The following is a 23,680-nucleotide window of genomic DNA, read 5'->3' as shown; positions in this document are numbered from 1 at the left end:
AATTGAACTTTTTGGCCTAAATGCAAAGCGTTATGTGTGGCGGAAACCTAACACTGCACCCTGAACACACCGTCCCCACTGTCAAACATGGTGGTGGTAGCATGATGCTCTGGGGGTGCTTCTCTTCAGCAGGGACAGGGAAGTTGGTCAGAGTTGATGGGACGATGGATGGAGCCAAATACAGGACAATCTTGGAAGAAAACCTGTTGGAGTCTGCAAAAGACTTGAGACTGGGGCGGAGGTTCACCTTCCAGCAGGACAACGACCCTAAACATAAAGCCAGGGCTACAATGGAATGGTTTAAAACAAAACATATTCATGTGTTACAATGGCCCAGTCAAAGTCCAGACCTAAATCCCATCGAGAATCTGTGGCAAGATCTGAAAACCACCGTTCACAAACGCTCTCCATCTAATCTGACTGACCTTGAGCTGTTTTGCAAAGAAGAATGGGCAAAACTCTCAGTCTCTAGATGTGCAAAGCACAAGTACTTCACAATTGTGTGACACTTTGTGTTGGTCTTTCACATAAAATTCCAATAAAATATATTTATGTTTGTGGCGTGTAATCTGACAAAATGTGGAAACGTTCAAGGGGTATGAATACTTTTGCAAGCCACTGTATTTTCTAATTTATCTAAGTGATAAAAAGAGATATCCAATATTCCCTCTGTAAAAACCTTTGACTCTAATGTGACAAGAAAATGAAACAAGAGTGTTCAACCTGGCTTCACTTAATGTAGAAATTCATGCAAATTAGCCGTTCATTAATAGTTGACAAGAGAATGCCTTATTTGCATATTTAATAAACATACATTTTCAGGAAACTTGTGACACAAAAAAAGAATTGTCTTAATGGCGTTATCTACTGGGAAAGTATTTATTCATTACAGTATTGCTGTTGTTCACTAGTAATGGACCTGAATATCTCCACTTACACCCTCTACTCATGCAAATTAAATACCAACTCCAACCTCTGCAGGGCGCCAGTAATCTGCATGGACTATTCAGGTCAAACCGCATGCAGGATAACTGTCCATCACATCTGCTCTCTGCCATATTGGACAGATATGACCTATGCTGATGTCACTCTGTTATCTAACATCAGGATGTTCCAGCTGATGTCTACTGTGCTGCATGGATATCTTCCATTCAGGAAACTGACTTAATGATTTACGAATATGTCAGTCAGTCAGCACTGATGGGCGGATGAGGAATTGGGAGCTGCACAGACCACAATCATTATGGCGCTCCACATGAATGTGAATGTGTGAGCGGAACAAGATGAAGTTGTACTTTTCTTTTCCTTATTAACCAGAGATACTCAAAACTGTTTTTTTTAGAAGAGGGAAGACCATTGAAGAACCATGTACTGCATAAGTGGATTGTGTATAAAACAGTTAATTGAAAAAATAATAGGAAGAAGAAAAAAATATGGAAACTATCATTAGTCGCATCCCTACGTTAATGCATGGCTAGTTCAAGACATGGAGACATGGCCACAGTATTGCAGAATCTTGCAACATTTTTATTTAGAAAAATAAATAATAACTACACAAGACATTTTTTTACAAAGAAAACAAAATCAACATTTCACCATCACATAATTAAACCATCATGTAATTAATTATTCTATATTTGTTTGTTCATAAATCATGGTTGCGTCCAAAATTCCATTCTAACATACTATTTTTTACACACACTTATTTATTGTATGAAACCAATAGTACATGAATTGCATACTATTTCCACTGAAATATTACTGTATGCAAACACTGGACACCACGCTGGCATACTTATCCCACAATGCACTGCGGTAAAGTTCAAATTTGTTTCACTTCGCTAATATTTCGTGTGGTCACATGATGTCGACACATGTGTTACCACCTGCTACCATGGTTCACGTCTCCAACTGGAGAAAGTGAGGCGTTAATTACAGTTTAGTGCGCCTGAAAAGACACGCACACTGTTTATTAATACAAAGGTACGTTGAATATATATCACATATTGAGTTTGCGGTGCATAGTATGCAATTTCAGACGCAACCCATGTCATTTTGTACATTCATTGATACTGCAGGATGACGCGGGAATGTCAACCTTTGTTGCCTTGTTAACTAAGATGTTAAGACTTTAATATGAATGTCGATCATGTAAAACAATTATTGCAATCGTAGTCAATGATGCAGCAATCTATAGAATGAAAGGGAACTGTATTATACAGAAGTGGAGAAAGAGCTTTGGAAATTAAAAGGATTTTAAAGCTGTACATCTGACTATGATGGGAACTATAATGTCAATCCAGTCATATCTAAAAGTAGATATGACAGCAAGGTATGGCATCAAGAGGAATGCAAAGAGTACTGAGTCAAGTTCTTCAGTGTGGACTCCCTCTCATACACTCATACACACATTGGGTGATGTACTATGATGTTGTGACACTGGGGGACCTGATCTGTGGTACTGCATATCAGCTGTAATGGAAAAATCAATGACAGAGAGCCAGAGCGGACACCATCTGATGGTGTCCTCTCCTGCCCTTTTGCATGTGTGCACACGTGTGTCTGATTACCCCGTTTAGAAGAAAAACACCTCTGTTTAAAGCTGCATTGAGTGTTTTTTGACCACGAGAAGGCAGAAAGACTGGAATGAGCGGTCAATGAGTGGTTTGATAGTGTGAAGCTCTCGTTTTAGAGTCTACAGCACTACATTAAGGAGGTCTTCTTTATTTTCTGAAAAATTAACTTTTTTCAGAATCCAAAAAAGAAAAGAAACTCGTTTTATTGCAGAATGCTGTTTGTTAAGGATACCCAACACGTAATACAAAAAATACGAAAAGAAAAAAAAAGAAAAAATACATAAAGTGCAGTTTTCCTGGATCATTTTGCAGATAGGAGGTTTTGCAATTTGGCCATCTATATGTGCTAATACGAACATATTTAAATTAACTAGGCATTCGCTCACATACTCACACTCTGTACGCAAACAAAATAAAAATAAAGCACATGCTCTGGTTTTGAGTTACCATAACTAGCAAACAGCATGCTGGTCCAGAAAAGTCCCATGGAAGGAAATATTAAAAAACACACACACACACACACACACACACAGTTACACACGGTTGTTGCACTTTTGTCCACCTGTTTACAGTAACGCTGTTTACAGCCTCCAGTCTGGCTAAAAACCTGCGGGACTATGCAATATAGCCGGGCTGGATATGGAGGTTACAATGACGGACGTCGTTGTCTTCCTTGGCCTAGACTCTTCCATCACGTTGTCCAGCTGTGGAGGCAGAGGAAGCGAGAGAGAGAGACAGATGTTCATTGATGTTATTGTGACTGAGACTCCCCATGTCAAATGTGAGTAGGTGGATGATTGGAAATTACATTGGGATGGAGGTTAAGGGAGATAATTGAGTTTGATCAACTGTTGCTCTGATTTGGATCCACTCCACTTCAGTGTAAGACATGAAACATTCACAGCTGGTCAAATGCATTGATTGGTTGGATCGATGAATGGCTTTCATGCAGTTCCCCTTGAGTTTTTTATCTATAGTTCTTCTTTAAGTTTGGGGGATTCTTACAGTACAATAGAACAGTAGTCAAAGTCGAGTCATCTGAGTAGACTAGAATGAAAACCAAGAAGCGATATGCCAACCATTTCACATTCCATTACACTTTTAAAACAGTTTGTCCAGCTGGACAGAGCCATTTTAAATGTGGTAGAATCATTGAGCAGAGTTGAAGAATGGATGATAAGCCACTTAAAAACGCAAATAACTAAATCCCCTGGGCAGGATGGACAGAAAAGGTTGAGGTTGAAGGACTTTATCTTACTGACAGACTGGAGTTCTACTTAAAAGCTAAACTCCGAAAATAGTTGTTGCTATGCAAAATGATTGCTGATTAAATTTTTTTGTGGAATTGTTTGATTTTTTTGATACAAACGCCACATCTACTGCACATGGCGAGAGGATGACGATCGGAGGACTCTTACAGTAGCAGGAAGATGACTGGTTGGCTTCAGGCTGGTGATGTCCGACATGGAGATGTCTTCAGGCTCCGTCAGCGTCTGAACAGTACGCACATAAACACAACCATTTAGTGTTAGTTATGATCACAAGATATGTTGTACTGTTTGACCCTCTTAGTCACATTCTGTGGCTTCAGATCACGATTTGAACACGCACTCTTTAATAAAAGAGCAGCTCTCTTTAAAAGTATGTCAGGGTGTTTCCTTATATGAAGTTAGCTTGTGCCAGAAACATCACATTTGGCAATAGCAACAGGATTAGCATTAGCACTGAAAATGGGGGCACCGACAATCTCAAGGTTTTCTTAAAACCCACTGTGTTGTGAAAGTAATTCTTAAAGGAATAGTGTGAGATTTTGTGAAATCTGTCCTACCAGCAACTCTAAACATGGAGACTTGTCATCACTGCAAGGTTGACTGGCAACAAACAAGATATGACGTGTTAATTAGAGAGCTAAAGTATATGTTACACGCAGTAGGTAAGCACTGATTATAGACAAAAGTAAAAGTGTATATGCTCTGTGATGGGATCAAGGCACATGGAGCTCAGAGACTCAACAATCAGCCGTCTTCATTTGCAACAAGTGCAGCACGTTGAAATACGAGGTTGTGTAATGCAAGCTGTGGATTAAGTCTGAAACTCACAGATTATTGGATTAGTCTCTGGACCCTCTGTAATGGAGTCCTGCATGGCAGCATGCCTATGTTGTGTATGTGTACATGTGGGTTACTTGTGATTTTTCTGTGAACTAAGATGATTACAGAGAGACGGAAATGCTCCATATATTGTATGCCCCACATAAATCCCTGCCACTGTCCTGACAGCTTGATGCTTACGACGACGCAGGCATTCGCCAGGAAGCACTGTTCATGTGAAAAGTGTTGGGTTTCACCATGCCTTCACACGTAGATGCATTGAAATGCAAACAATTACATTTTAAGCAAATAAGTATCCGTCTTTCCATTCTTTAAAAGCTTTAACCTCACATAATAATGGACATCACTTTGATACAGCTCAGTATATAATATAAAAGTAAAACATTTTTTTATTTTTTATATAACCTAGTGTCTTTCTTATTGGCTATCCAAGACATACGTGACGTCACTCATAGGTAAAGTGGGCGGCTCTGCTGCCACCATCTTGGCAGGAACTCTCAAAAATTTGAAAATAGATGGATCGTCAGTGGATTTTAAGTCTCTATATCATTTAAATGGGTGAGTGATATTAAAATTGTAAATCATGAAGGAGGAAATTAGCCATAGAGTATATTGAAAGGAGGAAGTTTCAATACACTCTCAATGCTCCTTGCCTTCCTCAATCTGTCCATGTTGTACTTTCCCTCTGTTTGTCTGTTGTCCACTTTCTGTCTGTCTTGACTTTGCCGGTCGACCATCGTCTACCTACATGTCTTTTATTGTTGTTTAGCTGTGTTTGACTGTTGTGCACGTATTGTAAAAGCGTCAACATTTTATAATCCTTGTATATTTAATTTGAATTCTGTTTTTAGGTTTGTTTTAGTTTTTTTAACATTCTCGGGACTACAGATGGAAAATGGCCATTTGAGGAACTGCAGTTTATGGCACTTCCGCGTTGGCTTCATTTCTCAGCACCTGCAGTTGCTTCTTGGTTCTGACTCACTGCCTCTGGCAGTCAGAAGCATTTAACCTGTGTCCACGAGAGTCTCTAGTCCACCTGGCTGTCATGTGAGAATCAAGGTGAGAATGGATCTTTATCGACCTAGGATGGAATGCTATAGATATCATTGTTACGGTCGGGCTATGCTTGAAAAGAGGTCGGCATTCCTCGTGTTGCACCCAGTTGTTCACATGAATAGTGAGAGAAATAGTTGTATATCTAAATGTTAGTGTATGAACTAGGCCCCAGTACTCACTGTGATCTGTGAGAGGTGACATATGGCTGGGTCAGTGGGGTTGTGGGCGGCGGTTCTCTCAAACTCTCCCTTGTTGCCTCTCACTTTTGTCCTCTGGCTGGTATGGCGCATCTGTTTAACGTCAACGGACAACTGACGACCGGCGGCTGTCCGAGACGAGCAGTCCTCCTCCTTGTCTGAGAAGCGGGCCTGCGAGGCGACACAAGGACAAAATCACACACACAAGAATAACATCAGCAACTGTATTCATAAGCATGTGTCATTGGAAGTGTAAGACATAGACATACCAGATTAGATATGAGGTACACTCACTGATTCGCTCTCAGACAGGGAGGAGTTGCGGGCCTTGCCTTTGCTCTCCGATTGGCTGGTGAGGGTTGATTGGCGCGTGGAATGGAAACTGCTGCTGCTGAAACGGCCTCTGCCAGTAACACACAGCAACACCCCGAGGTAGGGAATATACCTGCCAAGCGCTGACCTGCGGGGGGGATGGAGAGACGTATGCAAATCTATAATTTAACCGATTTCATTATATGATAATGAAGTTAAGGACCCCTTGACGTTCCTGGATGCCGAGCTAAATTTAATCTTTAATTAGGATTCCAGTAAGATAAATCAAATTCTCTCTGGCAAGAAGTGAATGAAAGAATATAAATATAGTCAAGGCATCCATCTAGTAATGTAAATCTGACAGTGAACTATAAACTCATTAAGCCGTAGTGTCAAGCATAAACAGATCAGTCATCAATTATAGCCAAAGAAAAAATAATCCGTCCTGCAGCGCTTTTTATTAGGGACAGGTGGGACTAACTTAAATAAATAAAACAAATTCAACTTTTGCTTGTCATTGCCATTAATTCCTATTTTCGGATACACATTGTAATTACATTTTCGAGGAGAGGTAAAAGCATTGTATGTCTTTGTTGTGCTTAACAAACGACTAAGCTGGCCTGGTGGTGGTGAACAGATCGGTGGTTGTGCTGCTGGGACATGCTGACGCTGGCCCTGCAGTACCCAGTCATTCAGTTTGTCAGAGAAGCCATGAACATTTTCTACGGTTGCCTGAGGAGCCCGATGACTGGTATCACCCATTTTGATGAGCAATTGTCTGCCACTCACTGGTCAATACCTCATCAACACGTGTGGGAACAATGACATGTCTATGCTGAGGTCAATTTTAGTGCCAAGAGTGCCACTGACACCAACAACTGGGCATCGACAACACATACTCAAAATAATCTTTTTATGTATGTAGTGGTGATTCAACGGCAAATTCAGGGGCTGAAAAGTAACTTCTACTTGCATTCTTTCTAACGGTCATCTGGTTGCAAAAAGAAGTCAGAAACTAGAGGAGATAGTTTCAAGTCTTCTTCAATACAGCATGATGTTCATTTAGTAAATGATGGTCCCATTAAGAGTAAAATAGACCATAAAGCAGGGTACGCTTTAGGATGTGTGATCTTGTGATTGACAGGTCGCTACCATGGCGTCGTCTGGTCTGAGAGGTTTTCTTTTTTTGCTTACAACTTCGACCCATTCACAGTGTGTTTTCAGTTCACGGAAGTTATTTGTGACCTTTTTGGTTGCCTAAATGCCTAAACCAAGATATGAAGGGCCAAAATGCCAAACTCAAGGCTTCAAAAAGTCCACAAACCAATAAGCGAAGTCATGGTGAATACGTCCACATTGTATTTACAGACTATGGTGCTGATGAGACAAAACAGCTGGAACATGATCTGGCCTCGAAACTAAAATACATTGATATGAATATGGACCGTTTGATCAAACCCTAGCTGACGAGACTGGTGGACACAGTCCAACCTGGCAACACAGAGAAAACTCAGTTCTGCCAAAACAAATAGAGAAAAAGCAACACCAAGAACCGGACACACCAAAATAAAATTCAATATTTACGTGGAGAGAAAACTAATGGCAAGGAAGCAGAAAAATGTCACATTTTAATGTTACATTCTAATTATAACATAATTATGGTTACACAAATAAAGTAAACTTGAAGTTGAGAGTTGTGACAAAGAGCATGGTTAGGTAAATAGTAAATTCATCATATTGTAACATTCCTTTTATCATCTCTTAATGAAAGTCAACACTTGAGTGTGCAACCTACCTGTATTTGGGATGTGTTATGGCATATATGATGGGGTTGTGGATCGCAGACGCTTTGGCGATCACAGCGGGAACAGAGTTCATATAGGGAGTCAACATATCAGCGTACCTGTGAGACACAGCAGGGAGGTTGGCAAATGAGAGAAGGAATGAAAGACATTCATGTGATAAGAGAAGTGATGGGTGTGGACTAGTGTAGAGACACAGAAGTGGGTCACACAATCACACAAACAATACAATGTGTACTCAAAATGTCATTAATAAGAGCATCAAGTCTTTAAAGAACAATACTGCCTTTCTGCTCATCCTATCAAATCCAAATACTACAACTAATAGCTCATTATTATACAATTAGTCTGATGTCCTGACCACCAGCACTCTGCTTCAAAACTCATCAAATTAAGGAAGCAATGATATGTGGCCCATGAAAGTATTTTTTTACATTTTGGAACATGCATTGTTTTACTCAAAATGATTTAAAAAGCATTAAACATTAAATACACTTCATTACATTTAAATAATATATATTTAATAAAGAAAACAAGCAACAACATACTTGTCTAGTTCCCAATTCTCAAAAGAAAAGAAAAAACAATTCCACAATATTCCAATTTGCTTACTTCACATTCCCAATACACATTTTTATACCTCATACAATATATATTTTCAGTCCATCTTTTTACTGATATATCTCAGTATATCAGTTCAGATACATTCCCTTATGAAAACTACAATGAGGTCTGTGGATGATTCAGAGAAACAGAGACGTTGATTCTGAGAACGCAACCCCTTCATATTGTCAAATTGTTTTCACATTGTCATTTGATACTTTCCTCTTATGAAAATGATGATTATAGTGGCTTTAACTAAGATCTGATATGTTTCTAGAGCATCTATAATAACATATTCAACCCTAAACTATACTGCTTTATTATAGTGAACAATAGAGCATCGACGGTTTTCAGTTCTTATTGAGATGTTTTGACATCACTAGACTGTGATAAATGTCTCCTTAGCGGTCATTGACAAAGCACACACACACACACACACACACACACACACACACCCAGCGAATGCAGTGAGGGCTGCACAGGAGTAAGGCGCCCAGGAGACGACAAAGAGCAGGATAACGATGAGAGCAATCTTTGCCATCTTCCATTCAGTCTTCATCTTATGGAACCTCTTGGCTGAGTCTCTGCTTCCCTGACAGTTGATCTTTGTTATTGCTCTGTCAAACACAGACACACGCAACATAGTTATTATGAAACCTTATTTTATTTTGTCTTTCGTTTATTTTAAGTCATTTGTAATATTAGATACAATGTGTCATTTTCAGATCTTTTGTTTTCAGAAGGAAATTTGTGTTTACATTTCTCTTTTCTTTTGACAGCTAAGTTAATTGACTTCAACATGTATTGTACTTGGGTGCACACAAACAATTTGAGTCAGACGGAGAAGGCAGTATGAGTTCATGTTGAGCGAGACATCCGAGGAAATGAATTTAAAAACCCTGACACATAGTTAATCAAGAAGACATCAGTATCACACACACACACATACCCAACAGGTCTTTATCGATGCATGTGGAGGTGTGTGTTGCAAGAGTGAGCACGATCGGAGCATGAATGAATGCAAACAGTGTGTGTGTGTGTGCGTGTACCAACCGCGTTGTGTGACGGATGGCTCTGAAGATGCAGCAGTAGCTAAAGATGATGATGAAGAGAGGGATGAAGAACACAAAGGTAAAGAGCAGCATGGTGTAGGAACGGACCGACGGGGTAAACGTCATGTAGTCCCAGGAACAAGACGTCATCAGACCCTCTGGGACATAAGCACCTGTGGGAGAGAAACACATACGGTCGTAAATTCAGTCAGCCGATAAATATGAAACGTTGCAGCAGTTTGAGTTCAGTGTGACGATGGAAGAGGTAGAACGTGGAAGTGGAACGTTTAGCTCGATGCTGACCAACATTTACACATCATTTACTTCATATTGTTGGGCTGTATTGTTAGCTGCAGGTAAGCATGATGAGGTGATGCCTAATAATAACTGATTTTATTCTAAATGTATTTGCCATATTGTCAGAAAGCAAAGTCAGATCTATTTGACATAGTAGTACAACTTTCAGCAGGAATTTGAGACACTGACGCAAATAAAAACAGTGAGAGAAAAGTACTAAGACAGAGCTTAACAAACTAAACTGATCAATAATAACTCAACGTTCAGGCCTCTGTGTGCAGTTACTCACTCCAGCCAAAGAAGGGAGGAAGGCTCCATCCTGCGGAGTAGAGCCAGGCAGCAGCCAGGATGCCCAGGGCTTTCCTGCGAGACATCGCCCCGAGGGAGGCCAGAGGCCTGGTGATCACCACATACCGGTCCACCGCAATAACCATCAGGGTCATCATACTGCAGATACCAAACAGTGCTCCGCAGAAGGCATAGATCTCACAACCTGGAGGAGGGGAGGTGAAAGAAGGAGTGAGGAAAGGAAACATATCTTTGACTCTAACAGCTATCAGGATGAATCTATTGTCTGGCAGTTGATGACACATTTCTTGACCATCAGCTGAAAATACTGTAACTAATTGTGTTTTTAAACCCACAACTCAGTTTTATGGACGGTTTCTGATCCGTATGGGTCATTTCTGTGCTGTTTTGTCCATCTCACTGCCATATGAGATTTTTATTTTTTATTCTTTGCAAATATCCTATTATCAACAATCATATATTACATAACACCTGCAACAAACATGCTTCATTATTCATTTTAAGCAGATTGTAATGGAAGTATTTACATGCAAAAGTGTCTCTTTTTGTTCTACATCTGATACACACATGCACACTTGCAGATATACTGTATGTGCAAGCCTGTACACAGAGAGAGAGAGACACACTGACAAAATATACTCAATCATCACTATTTCAGTTGCTGTCCCTTCGGGCTCTGCATGTGCGATTCCCACCACCCGGTCACACGTCATGCAATTATGGTGCCAAATAATCACATCCAGGCACAAGACAAAATCTGAAGTGTGTCGCCTGTGTGAAGAAACTCAAACAAACAATTCTCGAGGGTTGAATATCACAGCGCCTGTACGGCCGGCGTCCTGACTGCGTGTGTTTGACAGGCCTTGTTAAGTTACTGAGGCTAATGCATTCAAGACTGGCTCCAAAGGAACAGCAGACGTTCCCCAGAGAGGAACATTATTTTAAAACCCTGCGGCGTCAACATAACAAGTATGTAAAACATCTCAGAAATTAAAAGGTTGTTTAAAAATGTGGTGCATCAATAAAAATGAAATTTACAAAGTGCAATGGAAACAGACTTAGGGCACAAAATATGAAGAATGTGTCTTAAATGCCACTAAGACAAAACAAATCAGTATCTCTCATCTGTATGGCGCTATGTTTGATTCCTCAAATCATAAAAACGAACACAAATGCAATATTTCATCTTCACATATCGTGTTTTCCACATGAATCCATCCAGTGTTTGAGATGTTTGGTGTTCTTTTAATTATTTAATGTCGTCGTGCCCTTCTGTGATGGCAGCAATTTGAGGATTAGCACCAACCGATTTATCTAAATGCACCTAACTCATATTGTGCACTAATTTGCATGTGTTTCTGCAAATCTTTTGCAAAGTTGGTTAAAATTTAGAAGTGTGGGCACTTGAACTGTTTCAAGAGTAACAGATTATTACACGCAAAGAAACAAAACACAATGTAGGCTAACATTTTTAATGTGTAGTTGTCGTTGAGTCATTGGATCTCGACTTATATAGTGAGGGGAATTCTGCACTTAGTTTCTGGGGTTCTCTTGTTTTAATTTATTGGGACAAAACAAGAAGCAGAGGGTCATTCAAGTCCTTAGAACTTAGAACTAGAAAGAATAAATATATCCAGCAATAATCGAAAGTTGTGTGGTTCGAACTGGTGGAGTTCTAGTAAAACCGGATGAATAAACACAAATAAAGGCAACGCACAGTAGGCTTTGGCGTTATTATTTTAACACCCCATTCATCCCTGACTTTCCTTTTTATCTACATCTGTGTGTGTGTGCGTCTTTTGAAGGATAGGCAGAGGGAAAGGTAACCTTTGCAGGTAACCACCTTTGAGAGTTGAGCTCTAGATCTAACAGCAATATGCTGTCTTCTTCAAGGTCAGGACAACTCCTGAAGGAAAATACTCTATCAGTGTTTGATCAGTGGCGTCTCTTTTGCCACCTTTTTACCTCCCACTAGGCTACATGCTGATGCATAATGCATCACTCTCTCCAAAGGCAAAAGAAAACACACTACCAACATGCTTTCTTGCTTGCTCTTTGTGGTCGATGGAATTTGGATACTGGATGCTGCACAAAAGGGTGATAGATGATGTCAAGTTAGTGTGTGTAGAACGTTAATTGAATAGTTGGTTACATTTAAAAGGAAAGGGAGTCAATGTAGGTGTCAAGACCGGGTGTGGTGGGGTTAGAGACTCAGGAGCAGAGACGACAGGAATCACGGTTAGGCAAAATCAAAAGGTACTTTACTAAACAAACAAAACAAGGGAAAAGCCTGGTACGGGAAACACACACTAGAAAACTAACAACTACAGCTCGACGGCAATGTACACACATGGGAGACCAAGAAGACCATCCTGCAACTGACAAGGGAAAGACACAGACTAAATACACAGGGGAGGGCAGGCAAAGAGGCACAGGTGGAAACAATGAGGGCGGGGCTTTACAATCAGGCATGAGGAGGGAGGAGTCTGGAACGAGAACAGGTGAAGTGAATAAACAATCAGGACACACTGGGAAGACACACATATAGAAAATACAGGGTGTTACATAGGTCCCTGTGGAATTTAAAGTGGGTGTCCATAATTATTAATGATGTGTGTGTGTGTGTGTGTGTGTGTGTGTGTGTGTGTGTGTGTGTGTGCGCACACCTGTAAAATAGAGTGTATCACATCATTTGATTGTGTTTATTTTGCTTTTGCATCAGGTACTCTGCAGCATTTTAAAATGCAAAATCATATGTGATACCGTTGCTATGCATTACCTTTCTTTCCAAAGATCCATCGCTTGTGCATGCTGGTGATGAAGAAGATTGGCGTCTGAGTAAAACACATGAGGAAGTCTGTGACCGCCAGATTAATAATGAAAATGTTGGATGGTGTCCGCAAGCTCCGGCTCCTGCCGAGACACACACACACACACACACACACACACACACACACACACACAAATATTGTCGGTAAAATAGGACTGTGTATAATCTCGTTTCACAGATACAGCCCAAGAGATTTGTGCTGAACATATTTATTGAAAGAAGCTCATTAAAACGACAGTACCCAAAAAAAGGTACCTGCAGAAAGCATATATAACTAGGAAGTTTCCCAGCATGCCTGTGATGCCCACGATCAGGATGACAACCCCGATGGTGTAGTGAGCGTGGTCTGGGACGTCAACCGTTGGAAATATGTGGGCTGGAACCACGGGACCCTGGCAATAGGAACACAAGGAGGAACGGGTTAATTTTGGCTTTAGGCTGCTTTCCGCACAACCCAGAACTCATACATCTCTGAACTCTCCGAGAGAAAAGTACAATGGAACGGTTCCCATTTGTAAACTCTAAATGCATCTACTCCAACATTACGAAGAAGCAGTTTGTAGCACACATTGTCAACCAGCAACTAAAACTTTACCAGCAATGTAAAGTATATTTGCCTGTATTTAATTTAGGTAATACTATTATATAATACAACATGTTCTGCATAAATTGATGTCCAGATATGTCGCCATGTTATTGGGTAGCTGTTTAAGGTAAACAATAGCTGAAAGTTACCTTCTCTGTGCAAAAGTTTTTCAGTTAAATGTTAAAAAGCCAGAAAAAAATGTGGAGGCTGCACAGCTGAGAGTTCAATTGTGTTAACTTGACAAAGAAACAACAGTTTTTCACGGTCAATTATGTTTTTTGTTTGCGTTTGGCATCGTGCACCACAAATGCTTAGAGGGTCGGAAGTTAAACATTTTAATTGGGAAACTTACTCGCAAAGCATTCTCGTTATTCCACAAAATCAACAAATGAAAACAAACTTTTGTCTTTAAGACCTGTTACATTGGCATATTGTCGTAACAAAAAACTGTGAATTGTTTGCTAACAAATAAAAAATAGATAAGATAACAACTTGTTTCTGCTGCCCCCATGTCGCCAAAACATCTGATAATGCAGATATACATATAGGAGTTTGATTTGTTCATTTAAAAATTTGAATATGTAGCAAGAAATAATGATTAGACTATATGAAGGCGGTTAATCTGTTTCCCTGTTTAAATTATTGTGTACAGCTCTTGGTTCTTCTTTTCTTCATGTTACTGCAAGTACTCGTTGTTAACTGTAATTGAGAGAACATCTATTTTTAATAAGTATTTATGATTGTTTACTGGATAAATGACCCTCCATAGGATAGACAAGGAGATCTTTTAACATAAAAAATAAGATGGATTTTGTGGGTAATCTTTTGTTGCTTCTGTCTGGGAAGTCATTGTCAATTTAAACAATGAAACTGTACTAGACTTAAATGATTAAAGATATGGCTGTAGTTTGGTTCGTACACATTCAAAAAGGGTGCTTAAATGTGTCAGCAAATGTTAGATAAAGCCCTGGAGTTAGAGAAAATCCACTTCTTCAGGAGCCAACTCTATAGACCATGACTACATCTATTCAAATAAAAATTTAATAGGATTTTTAGGCAAAGGAATTAGGTCCATAATAATTGGTTTGGACTGTTAATCTGAGGTTTAAAGCATAATTAGGTGATTTCAAGCAGAACACAAGTACCCGCTCTGAAGTGTTCAGTGTTCATCGTATTTCAAGAGCTGAGTAAAGATGAAAGTGTCTTTTCAAAGTAACTGTCTAGCCTCTGGCACAGCTTACATTAGCTTACAGTATCTGTAAATGACCCTTCGCTAAGCCCCTCCCACGCTGCTACTCCGTCAAACTGTCAGAGCTACGTTGCCGAGTTAGCGTAGCAAGTACAAACGCTATGAGGTGCTAACGTAATCTGCTAATGTTAGCTCCACAGGTTTTTACGTAGAAAAGGGACGTTTTAGAAACTTATATCTCTTCCAACCTCTCCAGGTTGAGCCAATGCTACCGGCCAATGCTACTGGCCAATGCTACTGGCCAATGCTACTGGCCAATGCTACGCTATGATTTGCCAGTTTGCATTGAAAGGGAAGGACTTAGCGAAGTGTCAATTGATGGGGTTTAAGAAAGTCATATCAATACAACAGAAGGAGAGAAATAGCTATTAATGACCACAGATAAACCATAAAGCTGTAATGGAAGATCTATTCATATCCTTGGTTAATAAGTAAAAGACAAAAAAAAACTAATATAAATGTGTTACATTCCCTAAGCATAAACTGTAAAATGATGATTAAACTCATATTGCATTAGATCATAGCATTGCTTATTGACAGTTGGTGGCGGTAATGTGCAAAGAAGCTACTAAACACGCATGAAAAACAGTGCAGAGAAGAAAGAAAAGCTAAAAGTTTTTAATCGTTTCTTGTTACATCCTAAAAGCTGACTTTATATCAATATGACATTTTCACTTAACAGCTGCACTTCAGAACACACAGCTCCACTTGAGAATTCATTTCAGAGATCGTGACATGACACACACACACACACACACACACACACACACACACACACACACACACACACACACACACACACACACACACACACACAATCTTCCTCGCTTCATGCCTGTGCTTGTACAGCATCTGTTTCAGCAGGCCTACTTTCCTGCAGAGTCACAAGCTCCTGTCACTAAAAAGGACGACAGTTGATATTGCGAACAGTGATGGAGTGGTCATGTAAGCAAATGAGGGAAAAGGAAGTGCAGGAAGAGAGGGTGATAGGGAGATATGGTGTGTGTGTGTCTGTGTGTGTGTGTGTCTGTGTGTGTGTGGAATGTATAGACCCACTTAGATCCCCTCTGACGCCATCATCTGTGATGTGGTGATCACATTCAAGGTCTCCCCTCCCTCCCTGCTTCATTCTTTTCACATCCCTGCCACTCTCCTTGCTGGATCTCTTTCTCATCTCCGCTATCGCCGCTGATTCCCGAACCCTGTCGATTCTCCCCTATCACTTCTGTTCCTCTGTTTCCTAAATCACTCATTTCCTTTTGTCTTGCTTTCTCTCATTTCCTCTCTAGCCGCGCGAGGAAAGATTATTGCCGATTACACAGCAAGGAGGAAGGACAGGCACGAAGAGCAGCAAGTCTCCTTAAAGATGATTACAAAAAGTGGGTGGTAATATCTCTTTACACTCTGCAAGCACGTACCCATGTATGACTCAAACTTCCAAGAAATAAAATCTGAGTAAAAAAACATGCATACACAAACGTGTACATATACCAGCATTAACAGCTGTGTATATGTGTTTAAAGCTCGCAAACATATGCACTGTAATTTACTTTATTTGCAACATATGTGCACCAGTCAAGACAAATCAATACATGTGACTGAGGGGCTCTAAATGAAAAAAGTACTTCTAGTAATGCTCATAATCAGTGCAGAGAATTGTGTTTTCATTAGAAACGTGTCCATCCAGGCGTCACATTACAACAGACAGCCGGGACAATGGGACTAAGCCTCAACAGTAAATGAAGAGCTTCACTTGCCGAAAGGTGATAATTCAATATTTCAAAATGGGCATTGAGGATTTCATCTGATTAGATTACAGGTATCAAATCATTTCTCTTTTAAACCTCTTCAAGTGATATTTTGCCGCGTTCCATCCACTACAATCGTCAAACATAAATCAGGTGTTATCCTCTGTACTCTCTCAGTGGATGCATATTGTAATGATATATGTCTAAAAATAATGTTGCCAAGACAGTGAAACAAAAATGGTTGTTAATTATTTTTGTTTTAAATTTAAAAAAAAATGTTTTGTCTGATGTAATATAAAACAGTGGAACACAGTTCATTTCACTTAAAAAAATGATGTGATTAAAGTGATTCTGCATACATAAGGCATGTCAATATTGGAAAATATATTGATTTCTGCCATATGGCCAAGCACTGAAATATTATTTTTTTAAAGTACAATATGATGGAACCAAATTGTTTACTAGTATATGGGCTGAATATTAGTTTGCAGCTGACAAAGTATTAGACCAGTTTGTTCACACAAAGCCAATCTAATTTTAATCTGATTCATTTTTATTTGTTTTGTTTGCACAGTTAAAACCTTGTGGTCTTGCAAATTAATCAGCTTCAGTATTTTACTGATTTCATTTTCATCAGGTTTCATCATACTGAATATGTAAAGGTAAAAAAAAAACACAACAACATTCCAAAACTACGACATCCTTTCTTTCATTGCTGCACAACTAATCATCTAATCATCATTGTAAGTCGCTTTGGATAAAAGCGTCAGCTAAATGAAATGTAATGTAATGTAATCATCTGCCTCTGAATCTGCCGCACGGCTCCAGCAAGTTGTTAATCAGCTAATACGTTGGCGGGTGAGCGTTATCTGCAACTTCAGAGGCTCACACACACACACACACACACACACACACACACACACATGCACACGCACACACACAGTCTCTTTGTAGAAGAAAACAAATCCACACGCATGCACACGGACCCACACACCTTATTAAACAAAGTCATCAATTGGACCCATATTCTTTAAATCATTTGAGATTGTAGATTCAATGATCAAAAGTGAAAAAGCAACAGATGACGGTAAAAGAAAAGAGGGCTCCGGAGAGAAACACAGAACACTTTTACAGAGTTTTAAATGAAAACCACACTTGTTGCGGAGTAGAAGATCCCATCTGTCCCAGGAGAAGCTGCCCTCGGGCATTGCTTCGGAATCAGCTTTCCCAGCACCAGGAAGGCCAGACCATGAGACCGAAGCCTCCAGGTCTGAACTTCAAAGTCCAAGTTGAAACATTCACACTTGTTGAACTACATTTACCATGGCGGTGCACCCATGTGCTTCTAAGTACATCTTTCCAACATCTGTTTCTCCCTCAAATCAATGTCTGGACTCCTGGGCAAAAGTTAATGCACTGTACTTTATTTACATGCTCTGTATTCTACGTACAGTGCAGAGGTGGATACACCACTGTATTGGTTTACTCATCTGTATAAAGGAATTCCCTGAAGGCTATGCGTAAACTAATCCCACTCTCCGACAGAGAGAGATGGAGTGCATGAGATTTGGTTATGAAACATTCTCAACACACATCCTTCCAGGTGTATAGATGTGTACGTAAGGCTGCAGGGGGATGTGAGTGGTATCAGAGTTGGCACGGTTACACAGCTTTAGATTAAAGAAAGTATATATTTGGATTTACAAACAACATCCAAATCAGCATCAAGACATATGTCTTTATGATGCAAAAAGAATTTCCTTAGATCTGAACTGAATTTAACCTGCAGCCTGCATGTAGTAAATTAAAATGAAGACACACATAGGCATATTTGGTTTATGTGACATTATTAGAGCACACTTAGTGATTAAATGAAATGCCATTTAGTGCAACACAAGGTTCCAAAAGGCACAAACAAGTCCTCATGAATGCTACCGGAATTCTGACATGCAACAAGGTCGCTAAACGCACCACAATTTAAGATGTAGGAAGTATGAACAATTCTGCAATATACTCGTGAACGTCATTTGTGTGCACAGATGTTGTTACAAAAAAATCCACGTGCACTTTCACCACAGAGGTGGAACCTATCTGCAGCATCTTTTTACAACCATGCCGAGCTGTGGAAACCCTCGAGATGACTGGAGTTGCGCTTTTTACGCCTCCCTCTCATTCAGCTCCGGCGGTGAATGAACGGCGCGCGGACGCGCGGAAGGCTGGTGTGATTCCTTCATTCACAGAGAGTTCAACGTCAAGCTCACTCACACCTTCCTCATACGGTACCACTCAAAACATAAAGCGGAGGAAGGAACACAGCAAAATGACTTAAATCGGACAGTTTCTGCCTGTTTTGCCAGATGTGGCGAGTTGGTATTTAGGTGTTCTGGATCGCTGCTGTGCACAGAAGCTCTCCAGGGGTTTTTCCTTCAGTCACAAAACAAGCAAACGACTCAAAGAAGAGGGGGTGGTGGTCGGACACTCACAGCTGTTGAGACAGGAGACATTTCCATGAGGCGGTGCGGACCGATGGAGCTGATGTTCCACGGTGCCCGCGAGGTCGGGTCCGATGTGGGGACCTCTGGTCCAATCAGGAGCCGAGAATCCATGCCCGGTCCGGTGGTTGATGAAAAGCAGTTGTGTGTGTGTGTTAGAAGTGGTCCAGAGAGCTGCAGGGTCTATGTGAGGTGGTCTAGGAGTCCAAGTGGCCAGTCGGGGAGTACTGGGAGTACAGCAGCTGTGGAGGGGTGGGAAAGAAGTGCTCTCTGTCTCTCGTCCAATCTCTGCACTTTGAGTGTGTCATGTGCGTGTGTGCGTTGATAGAACTAGAAATTGTTCTGTGTGTTTGTTTAACTTCGAGGAATCAATGGAGCAATTTTCTCTCTCATGTCAATACTCCCTTGTTGGTTTTCCTATAATGCTTCCTCCACAGGCATATAGGTAAAGGGCAATCATTAAAGACTTCATGTAAACAAAACAATATTTCCCGCACATATTCCTGGCTTGTGATCAATTTGCAGTGTCTTGCTGTCCTCTTGTGCAGCTGCAGAGAACAACATGTTTAGGTATAGCTTGTAGAAGTATTGCTCACATCTTTCATGTATGTGAAAACAGATCATCTTTATTTATTGCATTGCAGCGACATGCCAACTGGACTGTACTTCATAGTGCATCTGTGAGGAAAGGTCAGGAGAACATGCTGCTGCAAAGACTAGAGAGGGATAGGAGATAGGATTAAAAGGAATTTATTATTCAGGGTTGATTTGGTCACAAATTCAGTGATCCTACAAAGGAAGTACGAATTCAGAGAAAAAAATGAAGGATGTACGAAAAGGAAACACAACGACTTCACAGGAAATTCCTTTTTGTCCCACTTGAGTCTTATTTGCGTCCATTCTGACAACTGTCTCTGTAACTTTGTTTATTTATTATTACTGCAGACAAATTGTTCGGGTTCCCAGTGCAGTTGGTATAAAGGAGGCTGTGTTTACTTTTGGTCAGACTCAGAAACAAGCGTTTTAAAACACGCCAAACTTAAGGAGGCTGGCGCTATTTTCCCTAAACAATGTATCATATGGAATAGTGTGAAGTGCAAAAGGCTTCAATTATGAGAATACAACTCGGTTTGATAAATGCCATAATTTCCTTTTAAATCGATAGATTGCCTCCTACAATAACAGTTTTTTGTGTGCCCACTTTAGGGCAGTGTAAGCAATGTTCTAGCAAACCTTTTATTTTATGCACATCCAGCAGTATTAAGTATTGATTTGTCATTCTGTCCATGATGTAGGGAAGTTCAATATTCACTCTCTTTTGTATCTGTCTTTGCTCTGCGCCAACTCCAAAGGGAAATATATATATAGGATTTAGCTATTCAAATGCTCCATATGCTCACCAGCTCGTTGCTATATATCTGTATGTTTGTCATTTGAAGAAGAGCCGGTAGAGTATAGGTGAGTTCTTCAGAGATTCCTCACTGAACACTGAACAACCGCTCCCTATTCGACGCTACAAGAGTGAGAATGAACCAGATCAGTAAAGTTTGGGGCTGGGCAGCTAAACAACGAGCTGAAAGATGCTGTGAGCTTCAGAGCTGAGTCTCATGACCCCGTTCACACACAAGTAGTTGTGTGATCCATTGCGCATATATTAATTATATCATCTTTAAATCTGGAAGCATGAAGATATTTGCGGTTCAAAGTTCAAAGCTACTCTTTTCTCTGCTACAACTATAAGAAAATACCATTTGTGATTTAATTCAGTTTAATTAAATTAAAAACAAAATAGTTTATAATAGCAAAACAATACAAATCAGATCTATACTGTTAAGGATGTGTGGTACCCACAGTGTAACGACAGGCAACACACGTCCACGAAAAGCAGTTATCAAAGTCTGAGTTTTCAGTGGTTGTGCAATAAATGCCAACATAAAAATGAGTGTAAATCGAAATCTGAGTAATGAAATCAATATCACGCTATAGCCTGTTAAAAAAGAAGAGGCAATGTCCCTGCTGCTAGTGTAGGCTACATTCCATAGCAACAGCATCCATAGCAACTGCCTCCAACCCTGTCTCCTAAAAATTACGTTCCCCCAGAACTAATACGCATTCCCAATTACGTTTGATCAGAAACGTATCGCCTCCCTGATTATGTTTGTGTTCGACGTATTGCACATATACACATATACGTTGATTAAACAGGTATGTTGATTATACACATATTTTTGTTTTATTGTTTTTATGTTTGTGTTTGACGTATTACAAATACGTTTATAATCGTGTGTTTGTGTTATTGTTTTCTTGCTTTATTTAAGCATATTTTAATTTTGTAACTCTGCGGAGAAAAAAAAGAAAGAGGGGCGGGGTGAGGCCAGTGACCCGGGCCCGGGAGTCCGGGAGTCGGCCGCCTTAACTGTAACAGTACGTTGTGTTTGACATATTACAACATTTATGTAAGACCAGTACAGTTAAAATGTTTGGATGTGGTCAGAAATGTTCTGAACATATTCATATCAGTTAGTATTTTGAAAACCGGATGTTGGGCTCCTTCCGCCCGAATATTTTTTACGTTAGATTCTCCAGCTGATGTGACCACAGAGACCCGAGTGTCTGCCGATGATCGCAGTGGTTTACTGCACTAGATAGAGTTTATCACACACTTTGGGCTGCATTCACAAACAACCCGACTCAGAGAAGACCGGAGCCGGCGTGAAGGAGACCAAGCGGTGTGAAGACCGAGCCCCGGTGCAAGCGATCTGAACACCGGCCAGTTACCGGCCTAACAACGGCGGACAAACGGTCTTCGGCTCCCAGACGGCCGACTCCTGGACTCCCGGTGCGGCCGAACCCTGGACTGCTGGCAGCCAACTCGAGTCCAGAGCATGTTGGCTTGTGACTAACTGCTCCCGGGTGAACGATAAAGCCTTTAACCTGTACGTACACAAGAGACCGTTTAGCCGAGAGCGCTCTGCCCTGCGGACGGAGACATCGGCACAACGGATGAAATGCTGAACAATTGACTGGGAATGTGTTGACATGTCGAGGAACTTAAGCGTGGCAATCTTCCAGTGGTTGTTCATTCTAGAGGGAAGAGCAAGGTCTTGTGATGCCTCACTTATACCAAACCTCCTTTCATTCTTCTTGCTGCATCCCTCTCTGTCTGCCTTTGGGTGTGCTTTTGTTTTTTTGCACACTAAGGCACACTAACCCCAATGTACCTCTTATATAACGCCCTATTCCGTAGTCAACAATAATATGTAGCTGATGCTCTCTAATGCTGTTTAGTTAAGCAATAAGGTACGAGAGGCAGTACTGTGTCGTGCAATAATGTACTGTTCCCTTGAACTGTACATTATTGTAGACACAGTACTGCCGGTTGGAAGCAGGTGGAGGATGACACGCAGCCACCGATGAAAAGAAGTGCTCTCGCTGCTTCTGTCCGTCTTTTCTCCGTCATTTTTCTCCTCCGTGATGTTTAGAGAACTTGCCTCGCGTCGGGAAATGACCGACGTAATTATCTCTCACTAGAAATTATCATGATTTTGTGGTCAAACCCTTTTCATTCCTCATCTAATTTTAGGGAGGAAGTGACGTTGTGTTGTCGTTCGTTATGCTAGTGTGGGGGATGCTAAGTGAGCTTGTTAGCTGTTCCGTTTGAGCTAACGTTACTGTTAGCGAATAGCCCCGTTGCAATACTGTGAACACTCAAGCAATACACCTGCAAGTTAAGGAAACCAACATCTGAGTCGTTACTGCGGACGTTACAATATCAAAGTTTACACGAACATGTTTGGTAACTGTCAAGCTTGAAATGACAACTAACGGTCGCGCAATTTGAACATACCTGTTATTTTAAGTGCGCACTGATATGGAACGCTCTAAATGTAAACAGGCTGTACAGTACTTTATGGCTGAATAAACTACACCTCGTGACTCACTCTCAACCAATCAGAATGCTTGATTTGATCTATCCGTATTATAATGCTCCATACAGTATACCTGCCTTAAACTCCATCAAGTTAACCCACCTCTGGAATGCTAAATGTTGAAATGAGGAAATTCTGGGAGACAGCGGATACAATTTAACACTGAGATTTACACTTTCTTTGGCCGGTAGAAAGATGTGATTGCTTACGTGAAAGGTGAGTGACAGGAAAGAGTATCTCCCGCCTCCTCAGGGCCTCTTTTATAGCTCCGCACTAAATCACAAAATATCCACACACACATGCCCATATGGACATGTGAGTTTAGGGTTGCACAATGTTTAACCGTCTATCTTCTAATCTTCTTCACTTCTCACTGAACTCTCTAACAAACAAACCCTTCCTGCATGCGTAGAGGTTGTGTATTTTGATTTAGTGGGTAAAGCGCGTTTCCACGTGTGTGTATCTGCAAGCAACGCGGCCCTTTGGGAGCCGCAAGACCCACAAAGAAACTGGTCCCATGACAGGGAGTTC

At 40.6% G+C, this 23,680-nt stretch overlaps 1 protein-coding gene across 1 annotated transcript; it reads right to left on the bottom strand.

Moving 5' to 3' along the window:
• Positions 1 to 3,175: 3,175 nt before the first annotated feature.
• On the bottom strand, positions 3,176 to 19,334 carry opn4b (opsin 4b; the record flags this gene model as incomplete). Its single annotated transcript, XM_079237135.1, has 11 exons — positions 3,176 to 3,280; positions 3,995 to 4,069; positions 6,007 to 6,111; positions 6,235 to 6,400; positions 8,048 to 8,155; positions 9,113 to 9,274; positions 9,711 to 9,882; positions 10,296 to 10,499; positions 13,095 to 13,228; positions 13,401 to 13,537; positions 19,212 to 19,334. The coding sequence occupies 11 exons, from the start codon at positions 19,332 to 19,334 to the stop codon at positions 3,176 to 3,178; spliced, it is 1,491 nt and encodes a 496-aa protein (XP_079093261.1).
• Positions 19,335 to 23,680: the final 4,346 nt, after the last annotated feature.

Source organism: Taurulus bubalis, assembly GCF_910589615.1.
Source record: "Taurulus bubalis genome assembly, chromosome: 2".
NCBI classification, from domain to species: domain Eukaryota; kingdom Metazoa; phylum Chordata; class Actinopteri; order Perciformes; family Cottidae; genus Taurulus; species Taurulus bubalis.
The sequence above is the reverse complement of the archived record's forward strand: the minus strand, read 5'-3'. Positions and strand labels throughout refer to the sequence as shown.